Source organism: Hippocampus bargibanti, linkage group LG18 (assembly GCF_051943395.1).
Source record: "Hippocampus bargibanti isolate YZ-2025 linkage group LG18, ASM5194339v1, whole genome shotgun sequence".
Classification (NCBI taxonomy): Eukaryota; Metazoa; Chordata; class Actinopteri; order Syngnathiformes; family Syngnathidae; genus Hippocampus; species Hippocampus bargibanti.
Window position 1 is genome coordinate 3301965 of NC_142751.1, and position 16600 is coordinate 3318564.

General features: G+C 46.5%; 2 protein-coding genes and 1 long non-coding RNA gene across 3 annotated transcripts; 2 read left to right on the top strand and 1 right to left on the bottom strand.

Annotated features, from left to right (window-relative positions):
• The first annotated feature begins 1439 nt into the window (after positions 1-1439).
• aif1l (allograft inflammatory factor 1 like) lies at positions 1440-5545 on the top strand. The gene is made up of 6 exons (XM_089019832.1): positions 1440-1653; positions 1783-1844; positions 2273-2339; positions 3482-3523; positions 3661-3826; positions 4139-5545. The coding sequence occupies exons 1-6, from the start codon at positions 1629-1631 to the stop codon at positions 4227-4229; spliced, it is 453 nt and encodes a 150-aa protein (XP_088875958.1). The 5' UTR covers positions 1440-1628; the 3' UTR covers positions 4230-5545.
• Positions 5546-5701: 156 nt separating this feature from the next.
• Positions 5702-9947, bottom strand: LOC148884234 (uncharacterized). The gene is made up of 3 exons (XR_016118203.1): positions 9606-9947; positions 9332-9434; positions 5702-7234 (listed from the first exon to the last, which is right to left on the bottom strand). It is a non-coding gene; the product is annotated as an uncharacterized LOC148884234 (long non-coding RNA).
• prkaa1 (protein kinase, AMP-activated, alpha 1 catalytic subunit) lies at positions 9187-16512 on the top strand. The gene is made up of 9 exons (XM_089019826.1): positions 9187-9562; positions 11378-11519; positions 11767-11860; positions 12932-13076; positions 13161-13248; positions 13319-13543; positions 13763-14285; positions 14358-14484; positions 14612-16512. Exons 1-9 carry the CDS (start codon positions 9466-9468, stop codon positions 14884-14886), a joined length of 1716 nt encoding a protein of 571 aa, XP_088875952.1. The 5' UTR covers positions 9187-9465; the 3' UTR covers positions 14887-16512.
• The last annotated feature ends 88 nt before the right edge of the window (positions 16513-16600 follow it).

Sequence of the window (16600 nt, forward strand, 5' to 3'; positions counted from 1 at the left end):
GTGAGTGAGGGTACACTAAGACATACAACACTCACACCTAGGGACAATTTGGAGTTGCCAGTCTGCCTGCCATGCATGTTTTTGGAGTGTGGGAGGAAACCGGAGGACCCGGAGAAAGCCCATGCAGGCTCCACACAGGGAGGCCGGACCGGAATGCGAACCAGCAACCATTGTGCATTGCATTGTGAAGCCAGTGTGCTAACCACTCGACTACCGGGCCGCCCATCAACAACCATCACAAAGGTAAATAAAATGACTTGATTAGACAGACCGGTTTATTTCATTTCAATCCAATAGTACATATAGTATACATAAAATAAGGTATATATTTTATGTAGTTTTAAGGCTTGTTTAGTAGAAAATTGTTTTATGGGGACCGACGAACGGATTATTCTCATTTTTAATGGTTTCTTATGAGAAAGAAATGTATGGCAGATGAACCTTTTGCCTTCCACACACTTTCTGGGAACCAATTCGTAAGCTGAGGTATCCATGTATACCGTGAGGGGAACTGCCGTCTTTGCCGTACAAAAACAACGAGCATAAATGTACTGCGGTGTTGCAGTAAATCCACCAAATTCTTGAGGGTCTTATCTTAATGATTGCTACTTTATACTGTTTTGTTTTTCTCAATGCTGCAGTATGACTGCATATAACAGCATCGCCGATACCCCAAACGCTGCTAAAATTAATTCATCTGTTGACAAAGGCACATCAAGGTGGTGTTGAATCTTTGCATTTTTGAAATCGTTGACATTTGTGTTGCGGGAAATCTCCGCCAAGTGGATACAGCTGCTGCGGAAGCGACGTTCGAAAAGATGACTGTGCGTGACTCTACAGCCATTTGGTGTTTTACGTCATAAAGTTGACTTGGGCGGGTGAAAAGGAACTTTGTGGCAGTCGAAAGAATAATGGACACTATTTAACGACACGCTTAGCCTCAGTTCTTCGCTCTGATTTGATCGTTGTCCCCACTTCCGGGCGGAAGTGCTGCCTCCTTTTCGTGCTTCCGCTATCTCCTTGATAATTCCCACGTTATATTATCGAACAACTACACCACTCCTCTGCATGGAAACGTCAAGAAAACGTCGTCTATCGTGGTGTAAATGATTAAAAAGACAACTGAAAAGTACTTTGGCTATTATCACTTGAAGTTGATACGCTTCCTGCTAGTGATTTTTAGAGACGGTTCTTTTGGTTCTTATCACGAGAAGCCGGCTGTTTAGGCTCTCAATTGGCTGGTTTTTTAGTTCAACGAATTTACTACAAAAATAATGTACAATTAGTGTAAAACAAATTACGAATGTAAAAAAAGTGCTGCTGTGTCTCTAACCCTTCCCCCCTCTCAGTGCAACGTGCATGCCTATAAAACCGTCTCACTGTCTTCTACCGCGGATATTGACCAATCACGGGCGGCTTTAAATGGAGGGAGCGTGGGGAGGGTCGGCTCTGGGAAGCGGCTCCCTCTTTGGGTCCGGGTCTATGAGCCAGTTCGTTCGCGAACGACACACGACTAGAGGAAAGCCTTGGACCGAGCGAGGTCGCAGCATCGCCCGCACGCTTGCGGTCGTTTTCCTCGGCCGTCTAACTTCACCCGTAAACTGGATTGAAACCCGCAAACCGCTGGCATGCCCGCGAGTAAAAACGTACAAGGTAAGATCACATGTTATTTCCCCCCTTTCGTGCCGATGACGAGTTTCAATTCCAGCCATTGCAATGGCTGGTCGAAGCTAGGTCGCGTCGATTTTGACGTCTTTCCGTGCCGTCTGTTTTCCATTTAAGGAGGAAAAGCCTTCGGGCTGTTAAAAGAGCAACAAAGGCAAAAACTGGACGAGGTGAACCAGGTAAACGCCGTCCTTTCTTTGTACATTTGACGCCGAACGTGTTCGGCTCGGGAATTACGCTCGTGCACTTGACAGTGTGACGTGGTTGGTGGCGTCACCACGAAATGTCTGAGTTTATTGTGTCGTTGGGGTTGCTTGGTTGGTCGGTCTGCAAGGACGCTTTTCACTCCCAACTGTCTCATCGCTGCTTTGAGCCGATACGCGCGCTCATGCGCATAAAATTCCACTTTTGCGTGTATTATTTCCCCATTTAATTTCCTCGTAATCGGCCCTCTTTCGCTCCCTGGCGAGATGTTCTACTTTTAGAAGGTTGCGACAAATCAACTCTGACGAGTGTCATTGCCGCCTGCGTGTTTCGTAACCCCGTTTTGACAGCAAGAATTGACTTTTAATCTTTCCGTTTTTTCCACCCCTTCTCCCCCAATCAGGAATTCCTGGAGGACCAAAAGTACCGGGATGAAGATGACCTCGCGGAGAAGCTGGAGGGTTTCAAAAGTAAGCAGATGCCCAAAGAATCAGATTCAGATTCAGAATCAGAATCATCTGTATTGCCTAGTATATGTAGAACACACATGGAATTTGTCTCCAGTAGAAGACGCTGCACTAGTATCATCCTAAGAAAAATGGAGGCACTAGACCAGGGGTGGCAAACTCATTTGACATGGTGGGCCACATATGGCCTCGGTAGATGTCAAGTGGGCCGGACCATTAAAATAATACCATATATGCTATGATTAACCAAAATACAGAAACTTGTTCAAAACACACCAAGCACAAAAGCATGTCTGTAAAAAATATGACGTGGTCAATTTTTCATTAAAAATTCTACACTACTGATCTACTTTTCTCCATTTGGATAATGACATTTTGGCGAATGAGGGTGTTGAAACCGCGGTTGAAAAAGCACCACTGTGCCCCTATTGGACAATCCTTGAATTGCACCTCATTTAAAAAACGAATTCCATGTCGTTCGTGCATCTTTTCCACTTTTAAATTATCCTGTGGGCCTGATCAAACCTCCTTGGGGGCCGGTTCCGGCCTGCCGGCTGTATGTTTGACACCCCTGCACTAGGTATTTCTATTTGGGTTACTGTTGAGAGAATTAATGGCGACGGGGGAAGAAGCTGTTTAAATGTCTGCTCGATTTGATAGCGCCTGCCTGAGGGTTTCACTGGAAAAGGTGGTGGGCAGGGTGCGGAGGTTCCAGTCGGATTTTCCGCGCCCTCTTTTGGATTCTTGCAAAGACGGACAATTGTCTCAACCATTCCTTTCCCACTCACACTGAGCCGAGGTGGACATTTTACACTGCAGAACAAGACCACCAAGTGAAGCTCCTCAACTCCCTTCAACCAAGTTAGTTGGCACGAGGCCGTCATGGCGTACGTTTTCTTTCTCATCGGGCGACGAGAGCGGCATTCGCCAAAGGGCTCAAGTTGGGATAGAATGTGGCGTGTTGCCAAATTGCGGGTGTCAGTGAAGGCTCTGGCTCAGAGAAAATACCCCTTCCCCCCACTCGGCTGTGTGGGAGAGGGGAGGCTCCCCCCCGTTCCCCCCCGTCCCGAGTTGGGAAACAGGCTGATCATTGTCCCCACTCCCCTCAGACGTGCCCCTCATCTCCTCTTTTGCTTTTCTAACAGATAAATATGCTGAATTTGACCTGAACGACCAAGGTGAAATAGGTGAGTCACTCCAATATGGAAAGTCAGCAAATGCTAACGTGACGTCGTGCGAGGTCAAAGCGCCTCATTTGATGGCGGGGGAAGGGGCGGGGGGCACAGGGAATGTTTTCCCACACTGAGTGACGATGTCGCCTCAGATCTGATGGGCCTGAAGCGCATGATGGAGAAGCTGGGCGTTCCCAAGACCCACCTGGAGCTGAAGAAGATGATTGTGGAGGTGACGGGCGGCGCTAGCAGCAACAGCATCCACTACGGCGACTTTGTCAAGATGATGCTGGGCAAACGCTCGGCCGTGCTCAAGCTGTGAGTGGCAACCAACGCCCGTCCCGCACCGCACTGACCCGTCGTTATTCTTAGCCATGGGATCATGTGATTATAGGGAAGTGATTAGCGCTGAGTCACTGAAGAGCGTTGGGAGAGCTTTGGCACATCAAGGCCTGCCTGGTTGCTGCCGGCTGGCTTAAGCGCACAAAAAAAAAGAGCTGTTGCTAACTTGTTGCTAACCTGTTGCTAACCTGGGCACTGGCCCGTGACCCCTGTTGGCACAAAAATATCCACTCGGGGTGGAAAACGGCAATTTTTCTTCTGACTTTTTTTTCCCCTTGACTTCCACAGCGTCTTGCTATTCGAGGACAAAGCCAACGGGGCGGCGCCCTGCAAACCGGACGGCCCGCCTCCCAAGCGGGACATCGCCAGCCTGCCTTGAGCCCCCCCCCAACCCCCAACCCAGAGAAACCCCCAATTGGAACCCCTCCCTGCCTTCACTGGCTGCTTTCCAATTTTCTGACCCCGGTGGACCACTGATGGACCAATGAGGGTATCTTTTGCGTGAAAGGTGGCTATCGTCGCTAAACCATGTTTGACTGAATATTCTCTTTTAGTAGCAGCCGTCGTGTGTGTATGTATTTTTTAATTCCAAATAGTGGAGTGTTGTTGTGTATTAAAGGACAACCGACATCACTTTTTTGTTTCCTAACTGACATCAGAAAAATGTTTTAGAGCATCTAAAATACCCAAAACGCACAGTATGATATTTTTAGTGAAATGCAAAACACCGATAAAAATGACTTATAGTGTCCAAAATCTGCAAAAAATTGAGCTGCGAATTGGGCATTTTCAGAATGTCCCGCCCCCAGTTCGTGACGTCACGCCAATACGTCTTGCTTTGCTCGATAATCAAAACAATGGCTTCAGATTCTGAGAATATGCTTTCTTGTTACTCATCCAGTTATGAATATGATTCAAATAGTTCTGAAGAGGAAATCATACATGTTTGCAATCGATTATAGAATTTATTCCCTGCCATTTTGAGGCAACATTGGGGGGAAATGTATCACCAAAAAAGAGGCAGAAAATGGCGACCAAGCTCTGTGTGAGGAATTCATCAACCCGTTTCCACAGGCTGATAAATTCCTTACATGGAGCTTTGTCGCTCTCTTTTTGGTGCAACACAACATTTTCAGACCAAACAAGTACAGTAAAATGCATTGACGTGATGGAAGGACTGCTACAATCTGTCCTTTTTTCGGTTAGGGGCGTTCCTTCAGTGACGTCGGGTGAGGACTCGTCACCAACTCATAAACAAGACTTCCAGAATATTCAGTGTGAGTCTTAAAATGTAAAATATAGCAATATGCGGTGGAATCTTTGTAAAATACGCTCAGTAGAAGTCATTTGAAGCCATTTTACAAATTATGGACACAACTTGTCCAGAGACGTCGGTTGTCCTTTAAGGGAAAATGATTTTACAGTGATACCTCAGCTTACGAACGCTTTCGCCTCGCAAACATTAAATTTGCGAGCATATAGTCTTGGCACAGGGGACTAGTTTTCGGCAGATGAACACCAAACCACACGGTCGAACAACGGTGGCTGGCGGACTACTTTTCGTCACCCTCTCTCTTTAAGTGCAGACGTTGTTTGGTATTGAGTGGAGTACTTTTGCTATTATGGGACTGAAAAAGACCCAGCCCAGGCTAGTGTAAAGCCAAAGAGGACACAAAAGATAATGACGGTTGAGCATCGAAAAACACCAACAAGGTGTGTATTTGTGCGACTTAGCTGTCCCAGTGCCATTACGCTAAGTCGACCATTGCTACGTGTGGCTAAGGGTGTTTCTGTGTTGTCTAAGCAACGGCCTCAGGCAATAGAAAAGGTTGAAAAACTTCTGTTGATTTGGCTTAACGAAAAGCAGCTAGCATGGGACAGTGAGTGAGGGTATTATCTCAGAGAAAGCACGGCAACTTCACTCGGATATCATCAAGAGGCAAATACATCAAAGACCATCACAGGGGTAAATAAAACGACTTTTATAAAGTACAGTTTATTTATTTCATTACAATCCAATAGCACATTTATTATACATAAAATTAGGTATATTTTGTGTAGTTTTAAGGCTTATTTAGTAGAAAATTATGTTTTATGGGGACGGGGGAATGGATTATTCTCATTTTTAGTGGTTTCTTATGTGAACTAAATGTTCGGTAGACGAACTTTTTGCTTTCCACACACTTTCTGGGAACCAATTAAGCTGAGTTATCACTGTATTTGTTAGCCAAGCACAAGCGGCTTTTTTCCGCCCTTTCCGGAGCAGCCTCCCACCTCCACTGCTGCCCCCACTCCCAGCAACGCCGGAACACTGATCTAGAATCAGTAACTAGTTTGTCATGCTTGCGTTTTGGACTTTGACTCCTTCTGGCGGCCTGATTTGAAGCCAAGCGCACGTGTCGGAGAATTGTGACAAAGTGGAACAAATGTGAAGAGGCAAAAAGAACAAGAGTACAATCGCGTTCTTCTTTCCAAGTGCCTCCACGCGGAGACAACGGGGAGTGTTACCCCTTCCTCCTGTCTTCTTTTTTGAACTTGTTCAATGTTATTGTAAAATATGTTTACTTAACATTTCCGTTTTGACATAGTATGTAAAACAATTTAGTAGCAGTAACGGCACTTGTTTTTTTTGGCACCCTTCCGATTGGCTCTGCCCACCGTCACATTTTACTCAACAAACCTTTCGGCCGCTGAAAATGGACGGCGGGCCGCAAATGGCCCCATGAAATCGTTCGGGTTTGTTATCAGCTCTTTCTGAATTTTACCAGAACATGCCTGACTCTTTGGTGTGTATAGAACTCTAAGACCCCGCGAGTACTGAATACAAACGTTTTATATGAACTTTGCCACCGTCAAAGAGACAAAAAGTGACACGAGTGGCAGAGAAAAGCTAGCGCGAAAAGCTAGCGCATGGCCGATGACCTTGCTCGCCAACTCTTTGGGTGATTCAAAGGATTTTTTCCCCAAATTTTACCAGTGCCAGGATCTTGGGTGTACCACTCAATTCTCACTTTACTTGTCCTCTGTGGATATGGGCTATGATTTGTCTGTGTAACTGTGAACGTGCCATTTTTAGGCCCATCTTATGCATTTTTTTGACTGGGAGCTGTTGCCGTTTTACAGCATGCTAGCATTTTTTGTGGTGTGTTGTTGATTAAAAAGATGCACATAGTTGTTGTTCGGTTATTTTTCAGACACCAAAGGAATTAAACATTTCTACTCACGGCGTTGACAGTGGAATGTTTAGTGTCGTGCTTCTGCAAATAAGCATCTCACTTTATCTGTGAAAACGTGCTTGTTTCTTGAGAACACCATCTTCGGTTGCGTTGATTCCTGTCTAGCAGTGACATGCAGCCAGGGGAGGCTGGTGATGCTGTGCCTCACCTGTCATCATGGAAATATCAAATGACAAAATAAATTAAGCAGTTATATTTATTTAGTCATTTGTACTTTAATGTGCTTTTCCATTTAACTTCACCATTTTGGGATTTTTTTTCTAAATTGCTGAATTTTCAGATTTACATTCAAATACTAAGTGGAGACGAGCGGTGAGGCAGCAGCCGGCTGAGCCTCATCATGGATTGCGCAATCACAAAGCTAACTGTGCTGGCTTGCTCTGCAGTGAGACCGCATTGCTGTCCCTCTGCATATCGCTATTAAAGTGTTCAAAAGCTTTTAGTGTATGAACTAAATTTCTACAGTTTAGCTGGTGTATATAATGTACGTCACTGTACATTATAAAAACTGTACTACAGTGTTTATTTTATTTTTATCAAAACTGTGCATAGGTGAGGCACACAGTACTCCTGCCTCATGACAGGGGGCGCTGGTGATTCCAGAGATTCTTCTTGCGACTCCTCGGCTGCAGAATAATAGAATTAGTGACAGCAAGCTACAGTAAAAAATTAGAAAGTTAAGTGCAACCATCCAGTCATTTTTTTCGTGTTGCTTGGCCATATTTTCAGAATGGTGGATTACATATCTAAATTGAAAGAATTTTCTAAACTGAACTTTCAATCGAAGCAGGAGGTAATAATTAAAGGAAGACCAACACCGGAGTATATAGCTCACAAATGGTAAGGGATGGATGTAAATCTCCTGGACAGCTTCTCAGCTTTTTGGCCAAGATGGATCTCACTGAAACTATTCCTGAAGCGACAAAGTTGCTCCAGGTTGTGCTCACTGGTCCACCTACTACAGCATCAATGGAGCAGTCATTCTCAGCACAAAAGACTGAAAACATAGTCGGAATAGGACTGATCAAGGACGACTTTCTTCACTGGCAGTGATCTCCATTGAGACAGAGAGACTTGGACTTCATTTATAAGTAAAGGTAACACGATAATAATGTTTTTTTAATTCTTTTTTTCCATGCTACAGTTTGTGTATAGTATATAAAGAGTGCTGACATGACATTTTAAGCAAAACACGTTAAATGTTGTCAATCAAATGGTGAATAAACTACTCTGTAGAGTTCATGTTTGTAAATCTGACTGATGACGTCAGTGCCTCACCAGCCATGAACCTCACCGACTCGATGGAATATTAAAACCCCTGGCACCCCCCTTCCCCCCGCTCTCTCTCTTCTATTTTGTTCTTCTCTCCTCTTTTTTCTTGTAAAATGATTACCTGTCAGGAACTCCTATTTCCTGTGCGATCAGGTACTGTCTCATACGCGATTATGTCACCTAATGTATGTTGCCAACTATTTAGAAAATATCAAGTATACAGAAGGATTTGCTGAGACACACCTCAGATGTACTTTTAGAAGCTCCACAAGCTATTCAAAACCAATGGTTTTGTCTACTTTTGTTGTGTTTTGTTTGCCGTGTTGTTTGTTTCTGTTACTTTGTATGTTTGCATGCCATTTGAATTAATTAAAAAAAAACCGCACGGCACTGGTGTCGAGCTATGAGTGTTTTAGGTTATGCATCACTGCTACCACCTACTGATCGTTTTATTCATACATTGGGACCGAGGATGTGCTCCGAAACATAAGACCTCGAAAAGAACCAAATCAAGTTTATATAATGGCGTTGAGTAGTCGGCGGCGGCGCTAACAAGTTGTCACGCTTGGATTTTTTAAAATCAGTTATGTATTTTCGGCTTGAACATGCAATCAACTACTTGATCGATCTCAAACGCCGCCAAACACGAGCACAGTCTGAGGAGCAACGCCTTTTCTGGTTTAGTCTGACTGCCAAATGTGGTCAAGTGGACGGACCTTGTTTTGTTTAGATTACTGGGAAGTGCACATTGAATGTCAACAGAAGATAAGGACTCGAGGTTGTCCCCCGAGCTTTAGTGGTCTACACGTTTTGAACAGACTCGACTGGAGATCGTCACGGTGTTCAAAAGCCGATTTTATGTCATGTCGACGTGCCAAATAAGTCTTAAAACCATCCAAAAGATTCATGCGAGTAAACTGAAAGCGAATCGGCCGGCTCGACCGTGAAGTTTCCGAGAGTACGCTGAATGCACCTTGTGACGTCATTTACGTTGGACAAGACAACGTCGGGCGAGCGGTGCCGACCCCTCCCACTACGTGCTGCGGGGAGGCTCTCATCCGTCTGCCCGCCGCTTGCTACTCGGGTCCCCGAAGCCACAGCGGGAAGATGTCGACGGAGAAAAACAAACACGAGGGCAGAGTCAAAATCGGACACTACATCCTCGGCGACACGCTCGGAGTGGGCACGTTCGGGAAGGTTAAAGGTAAGAAGCCGCGAGACAAGCCAACCCCCGCCTCCCCACTTACTTCGACTGAAAGATGGTGGCCGGCAAAGCGTTTTAGCATTGCGGCTAATTCCCCAAGCTAACTTGTCAACTGGGGAAAGGCATTGCGCTCGCTGTCTCTTCCTGCCCCCCGTTTGCTCGACTTGTTAACGGTGACGCAAGGACGTTCCACGGCGCCGGTTTTGTTCAGGGCGGTTGATTTGGCGGCGCGGGGGTCGGTTGGGTTGGGGGCGGGGAGCCTTAGAGAGCCACTAGTCGCTCGTCAGGGTAGCCACCGGGAAGTGGAGCTGCGGATCGCTAGCGTCGATCCGGACGCTAACGCCAGCTAAAACCGATCGAGAGCTATTGACCACGCCGCCGGGGAACTTGTTTGGCGTCAACGTCTTAGGTTGTCATCTTGCTTATTTCATTATATTATTTTCAAGCGTCATTTCGGCGAGGGAGGCTACTGTAAAGTTTGGTCATTTGGCGGTAGTGGGGGGGGGGTTGTCAAGTGACCGAGTTTAATTTAGCCCTTTGCCATTATTATTTTGTTGTCTTTGTTTTCTTTTGTCGTCTTTAATAAAAAAAGTTCCGCCATTAAGTTGATCTTGATCTAAACTTTGCCTTTCCATCGATGACAAAATGGGGTTGCACTTTTGCCATTCCTCTTGCTCTTCTTAAATCACACTGGCTATAAGGACGCACAGTCAAGTCATTAAATGTCTTTTACCTAAATATGACGAAATGCGTTTTCAAATTACAGTGATACCTCAGCTTGCGAACTCAATTGGTTCCCAGAAAGTGTGTGTAAGGTCTAAAGTTCGTCTTCTGAATATTTATCTCCCATAAGAAACCATTGAAATGAGCATAATCCGTTGCCAGGTTCCCATAAAACATACATTTCTACGGAATAAGCCTTAAAACCACACTAAATATACCTTATTTTATGTATAATAAATGTGCTATTGTATTGTAATTGAATAAATAAACTGTACTATGTAATAAAGCCGTTTTATTTACCTTTGTGATGGTACTTGTTAATGGATGGTTCAATGGTCGACTTAGCATAATGGTACTAGGACAGCATAATGGTACTAGGACAGCTAAGTCACAAAAACGCACACCTCCTTGGTGTTTTTCAATGATCTTCTTCTGCTCAACCGTCATTTTCTTTTGTGTCCTCTTCGGCGTAACACTAGCCTGTGGCGGGGTCTTTTTCAGTCCCTTAATAGCAAAAGTACTCCACTTGATAGCAAACCACGTCCGCATTCAAGAAAGTGGGTGACGAAAACTAGTCCGCCAGCCACCGTGGCGCTCCGTGTGGTTTGGTTCGCTTGCCGAAAACTAGTTTGTCTGCCAACATAATATTCTCGCAAATTTACTAAGGCAAAAAGTTCCAAAGCGTTTGTAAGCTGAGGTCACTGTACAGTATTTTACTTTTATGGCTCTCTTTGTCACAAAGGTTCCCAACCCCTTACATCGTGGATGAAATCACTGTACAGTATTGACAAAAAAATTAGAGGCACAACAAAAGAACAAATTGAGCTGGGTGAAACAGGATCTATTTTGGCCTAATTTGTACCATTTGTAATGTGTTCCTCCGCCCATAATCTTTTTGTCCCATTTTCCAGTTGTAAAATGTTTACAAAGGTTGGCAAGCAGTGTTCTAGTTCTAAAAAACGGTTTATTCGCTGCGTGCGTTGAGTAATCTTTGTTTTACCACCTTGCGTTCCCCTTTTTCAGTCTCTTTTTGCTAATCTTGAAAACATGGCAAGATGTCATTTGATTGTTTTCCTTGTGTCTTCATCGCAGTGGGCCAACACGAGCTGACCAAGCACCAAGTGGCCGTGAAAATCCTCAACCGGCAGAAAATCCGCAGTTTGGACGTGGTGGGCAAGATCCGGCGAGAAATCCAGAACCTCAAACTTTTCAGACACCCTCACATCATCAAATTGTAAGTCATTGACGGTGTCCCGTGCGCATGTCCCCCGAAGTTGCGATGTGTCACCCTAGGCCCTCCCCACGGAAAAACTAAATGGGGGAGAAAAAGCCACCCATCTGAGCAAAAACCCTTTTGGGACGGGGCTGGAGTCCCCCTCCCATGAGGACCAGACAGATGCAGAGCGACCATTTTAATGGTGAACTTTTGCTGTACTCCGTTCAACCCTTTTAACCTGCCGATCCCACGGCGTTCCTTGCAGGTACCAGGTCATCAGCACCCCGACGGACATCTTCATGGTCATGGAGTACGTCTCAGGAGGGGAGCTCTTTGACTACATCCTCAAGAATGGAAAGGTGATCTTTGCCCCACCGTTTGTCTTTTCCGACTGACGACAAAGAGAATAACGCGCTGTATTGATAAAAACACATGACCTGAGCGTCAGATAGCTTAATGCTAACACGCTTTGCCAATTTCCATTGACAAGCTAACATATTTAGCAGCAACACTGTGGCGTTCTAACTTTTAAGCAACACTTGTCACCAGACAATATCATAATACAGTGATACCTTAGCTTACGAACGCTTTAGCTCACAAACCTTTCGCCTTACGAACATTAAATTCGCAAGAATATAATCTTGGCAGACCAACTAGTTGTCGGCGGACGAACCAAACCACACGGTGAAACAGCACCACGGTGGCTGGCGGACTAGTTCTCGTCACCCCCTTTCTTTGAGTGCGGATGTGGTTTGTTATCGAGTGGAGTACTTTTGCTATTATGGCACCGAAAACGACCCCACCACAGCCTAGTATTAAGCCGAAGAAGACACTAAAGAACAAATTCTGTTGATTTGGATGAATGAAAAGCAGCTAGCAGGGGACAGTGTGAATGAGGGTATTATCACAGAGAAAGCACGGCAACTTCACTCAGATATTCAGACGACTGTATAATAAAGTACTGTTTATTTCTTTAATGACAATACAAGAGCATATTTATTATACATAAGCTAAGGTATATTTTGTGTAGTTTTTAGGCTTATTTAGTCAAAAATTCCGTTTTCTGGGGACCTGTGAACGGACTATTCTCATTTTAATGGTTTCTTATGGGAAATAAATCTTTGAAAGACGAACTTTTCGCCTTAAGCACCCTTTCTGGGAACCAATTAAGTTCATAAGCTGAGGTATAATGAGAAATCTCATCCGGTGTCGCTCACTTAAACAGCAGAATGGCCAACGAAAAACTAACTTGTGGTGCACAAATGGTTAAATTCCTTCCATTCTCTGAATTTCTGTTCCAGCCGCGGAGCTTTTTGTTGTTAATGTTTTACAAACAGTCATTTTGAGCTATGTCGTCAGCCTTGTGTTCTTTGACTGAGACAGCAGATGATTATGCAAGCGTTTGGATTTGCGTCTTTTTCTCCCGGCAGTTGGACGAGAAGGAGAGTCGGCGACTGTTCCAGCAGATCATCTCGGCAGTGGATTACTGCCACCGCCACATGGTGGTGCATCGGGACCTCAAGCCCGAAAACGTCCTGCTGGACGCCCACAAGAATGCCAAGATAGCCGATTTCGGTGAGCGGGGATGACGCAGGCGGCGGCAAATGGCCGCTTCTTGTAGTTGACGGTACACAGCTACGTCCTTTGTCGCCTGAACAGGGTTATCGAACATGATGTCAGACGGAGAATTCCTGCGTACGAGCTGCGGTTCCCCCAATTACGCCGCCCCGGAAGTGATTTCGGGAAGGTGAGCAGCGTCGGTTTGTGGCGGCGTTGCCCGTAAGCTTTGTTTGAATGTTTTTGCCTTTTGCGGCGAGGTTATACGCCGGTCCCGAGGTGGACATCTGGAGCAGCGGCGTGATCCTCTACGCCTTGCTGTGCGGCACCCTGCCGTTCGACGATGACCACGTGCCGACGCTCTTCAAGAAGATCTGCGATGGCGTCTTCTTCACGCCGCCGTACCTCAACCCCGCTGTCACCAGCCTACTCAAGCACATGCTGCAGGTGGACCCCATGAAGAGAGCCACCATCAAAGAGATCAGGTGATCCGCGGCGGCTCAAACCATCCATTATGCCAAAAACCGGGAACGGGAAGACAATTTTCCTGGGGTTGCGGTAGGTTTTGAGTCTGCCCGGGCGTACCCGGAAGAGGTGGTGACCAAGATCCACAGGGTGTGAGCAAATTTTGCCCGCCCTGGTTTAGCTATTGCTTTTGAGGCATGACCGGGGCTGCGCCTGATGATCTTTGTTTCCTCCGTCAGAGAGGACGACTGGTTCAAGCAGGACCTCCCCAAGTACTTGTTCCCCGAGGACCCGTCGTACAGCAACAACATGATCGACGACGAGGCCCTGAAGGAGGTGTGCGACAAGTTTGAGTGCAGCGAGGACGAGGTGCTGGCCTGCATCTACGGCCGCAACCACCAGGACCCGCTGGCCGTGGCCTACCACCTGATCATTGACAACCGCCGCATCATGAACGAGGCCAAGGACTTCTACCTGGCGTCCAGCCCGCCCGACTCCTTCCTGGACGAGCAGCAGCTGGGCTGGTCGGGCGCCTCGGCGGCAGCAACCCCCGTGAAGCCCCACCCGGAGCGCGTGCCCTTCCTGGTGGCTGAGACTCCGCCGCGGCCACGCCACACACTGGACGAGCTGAACCCGCAAAAGTCCAAGCACCAGGGCGTGCGGCGGGCCAAGTGGCACCTCGGCATCCGCAGCCAGAGCAGACCCAACGACATCATGAGCGAAGTGTGTCGGGCCATGAAGCAGCTGGACTACGAGTGGAAGGTCGAGCGAGCAAGAAAAATTCCCCCCTCCCCTCCTCCGACCAAATCCTGACGGCCATTGCTCCCCCCCCAGGTTGTGAATCCGTATTATTTACGCGTGAAGAGGAAAAACACGGTGACTGGCATGCAGACCAAGATGAGCCTTCAACTGTACCAAGTGGACAGCCGGACGTACCTCCTCGACTTCCGAAGTATTGACGGTACGTCCGGAGCTCCTCCAGACGCTTGCTCGCGTCTCGCGCTGGCTTCCGTTGACCACCCCAGTGGAGACACAAACAAAATAGACACACCTTTTGCCTGACGTCTTCTGCTTTTTTTCCCTTGCAGACGAGAGCTCGGAAAACAAATCAGGCACGGCAACACCCCTCCGCTCCGGGTCGGTCAGCAACTACCGCAACGCCATCAAGAGCGAGGTGGATGGCGCCGACTCGCCCAAGACGACGACGACCGGCGAGGGCTCGCTGGCATCCTCCCTCACCTCGTCCGTCGACTCCGCGGCAGGCGTTGATGCGCTTTCAGGGCCTTCGGCGCCGCGCCCCGGCAGCCACACCATCGAGTTTTTTGAGATGTGCGCTAACCTCATCAAACTGCTAGCGCGATAGCTAGCCTCCATCGCTAATCATCTTGTTTGCTCTGAGAGTGTTTTTAGCAATAAGTGGGCCATCCTTTGGCGCTTGGGCGCGCGACGGCCGGCAACGCTGGGATGAGCCGAGAGAGAAAAGGAAGAGCGTCTTTTTGGATCAGTACCTTAACACCATGTCAAGTGATGACACTGAATTGACTGTCCCGCCCGTTGAGGTCAGCCATCTTCCGCTGCAAACAAAAACGGGCCATTTTTTACTTTTGTGTGTTTATCGTGTGCGAGAGAAGGAAGCAGCAGCTTCTTTTCATTCCTCTTGTTGTGGTTTTGGGGGTTGGTTCAAGGCGTCAGCTAATGCAGTTGACCCCCCCTCACCCCCTCAGTGTCACCGTTTCGTCATCCAAATGTGTCTTTTTTCTGACATTGTCGTTTCCTCCATCTGGACAACAAGTCGCTGAGCAGCAAAATTCACAACAGGTGTTTGAAGCAGTCCAAGATTCTCATTTCTGTGCCCTTCAGTACTGTACTGAATGCTGAACAATGTCGCCTCCCCCCACCTGCCTCAACCCTCAATTGTCAATCATTTGAAATGATGTGGATCAAGATGAGAGCGTTGCGTTTCTGTCTGTTGTTCAAAAAGTGTCACCCCCCCCCCCCTATTCCCAAATCATATTTCCTCATACGGCGTCACCCATTTCCAGATGCGACGATCTTCTGAATGTGTCACTCGTGATGGAAATCTCCATACCATCGACTGTCTCGTTGCCTTATGTAATGAATGGGGGGGGCCTACAGCAACTTAATACAGTGATACCTCAGTTTACGAACGCTTTAGCTCACATACTTTTCGCCCCACGAACATTAAAAAACTAGTTTTCGGCGGACGAACCAAACCACACAGCGCCACGGTGGCTAGCGGACTAGTTTTCGTCTCCCCCCTAACCCCCGTTTTTTTTTTTGAGTGTGGACGTGGTTTGTTAGAGTGGAGTACTTTTGCCATTATGGGAGCGAAAAAGACCCCACCACAGGCTAGTGTTAAGTCGAAGAGGACACAAAAGAAAATGATCGTCGAGCAGGAGATCATCGAAAAACATGAACACGGTGTGCATTTGTGTGACTTAGCGTCCCTGTACCAGTACGCTAAGTTGACCATTGCTAAGCAACGGTCACAGGCAATAGAAGAGGTAGAATAACTTCTGTTGATTTGGATTACCGAAAAGCAGCTAGCAGGGGACAGTGTCGGTGAGGGTATTATCGCCGAGAAACCACAGCAACCTCTCGGATATCAAGAGGCATGAACGACCATCACAAAGGTCAATAAAATGACTTATTATCCAGTACTTTATTTAATGACAACACAATAGCACATTTATTATACATAAAAGAAGGTATATTTTGTGTAGTTTTAAGACTTATTTAGTAGAAACTTGTTTTATGGGGATGTGGGAATGCATTATTCTCATTTTTAATGGTTTCTTAATGGGAAATAAATGTTCGGCAGATTAACTGCCACACAGACTTTCTGGGAACCATTTAAGTTCGTAAACTGAGGTATAACTGTATGGCCCGAAAATGGAAATCCTTGTGATTTTCACATTCTGGTAATTTTTTTGGAGGGCTGCCACCGCCGCCTTATCATTATCGTAATCTTTTTTTTTTGTTAGTTTTTTATTTTGGTCGGGGCAAAAAAAATGATAAACTTGAAACAATTGTTGCCAAACTACTGCAGACCTCTG

Coding starts and splice junctions, on each gene's coding strand:
- prkaa1 (XM_089019826.1), top strand. CDS start 9,466: ATGTCGACGGAGAAAAACAAACACGAGGGCAGAGTCAAAATCGGACAC. Junction 11,520..11,766: donor CACCCTCACATCATCAAATT/GTAAGTCATTGA, acceptor CGTTCCTTGCAG/GTACCAGGTCATCAGCACCC. Junction 13,249..13,318: donor CCGGAAGTGATTTCGGGAAG/GTGAGCAGCGTC, acceptor TTTTGCGGCGAG/GTTATACGCCGGTCCCGAGG.
- aif1l (XM_089019832.1), top strand. CDS start 1,629: ATGCCCGCGAGTAAAAACGTACAAG. Junction 1,845..2,272: donor AACTGGACGAGGTGAACCAG/GTAAACGCCGTC, acceptor TCCCCCAATCAG/GAATTCCTGGAGGACCAAAA. Junction 3,524..3,660: donor GAACGACCAAGGTGAAATAG/GTGAGTCACTCC, acceptor ATGTCGCCTCAG/ATCTGATGGGCCTGAAGCGC.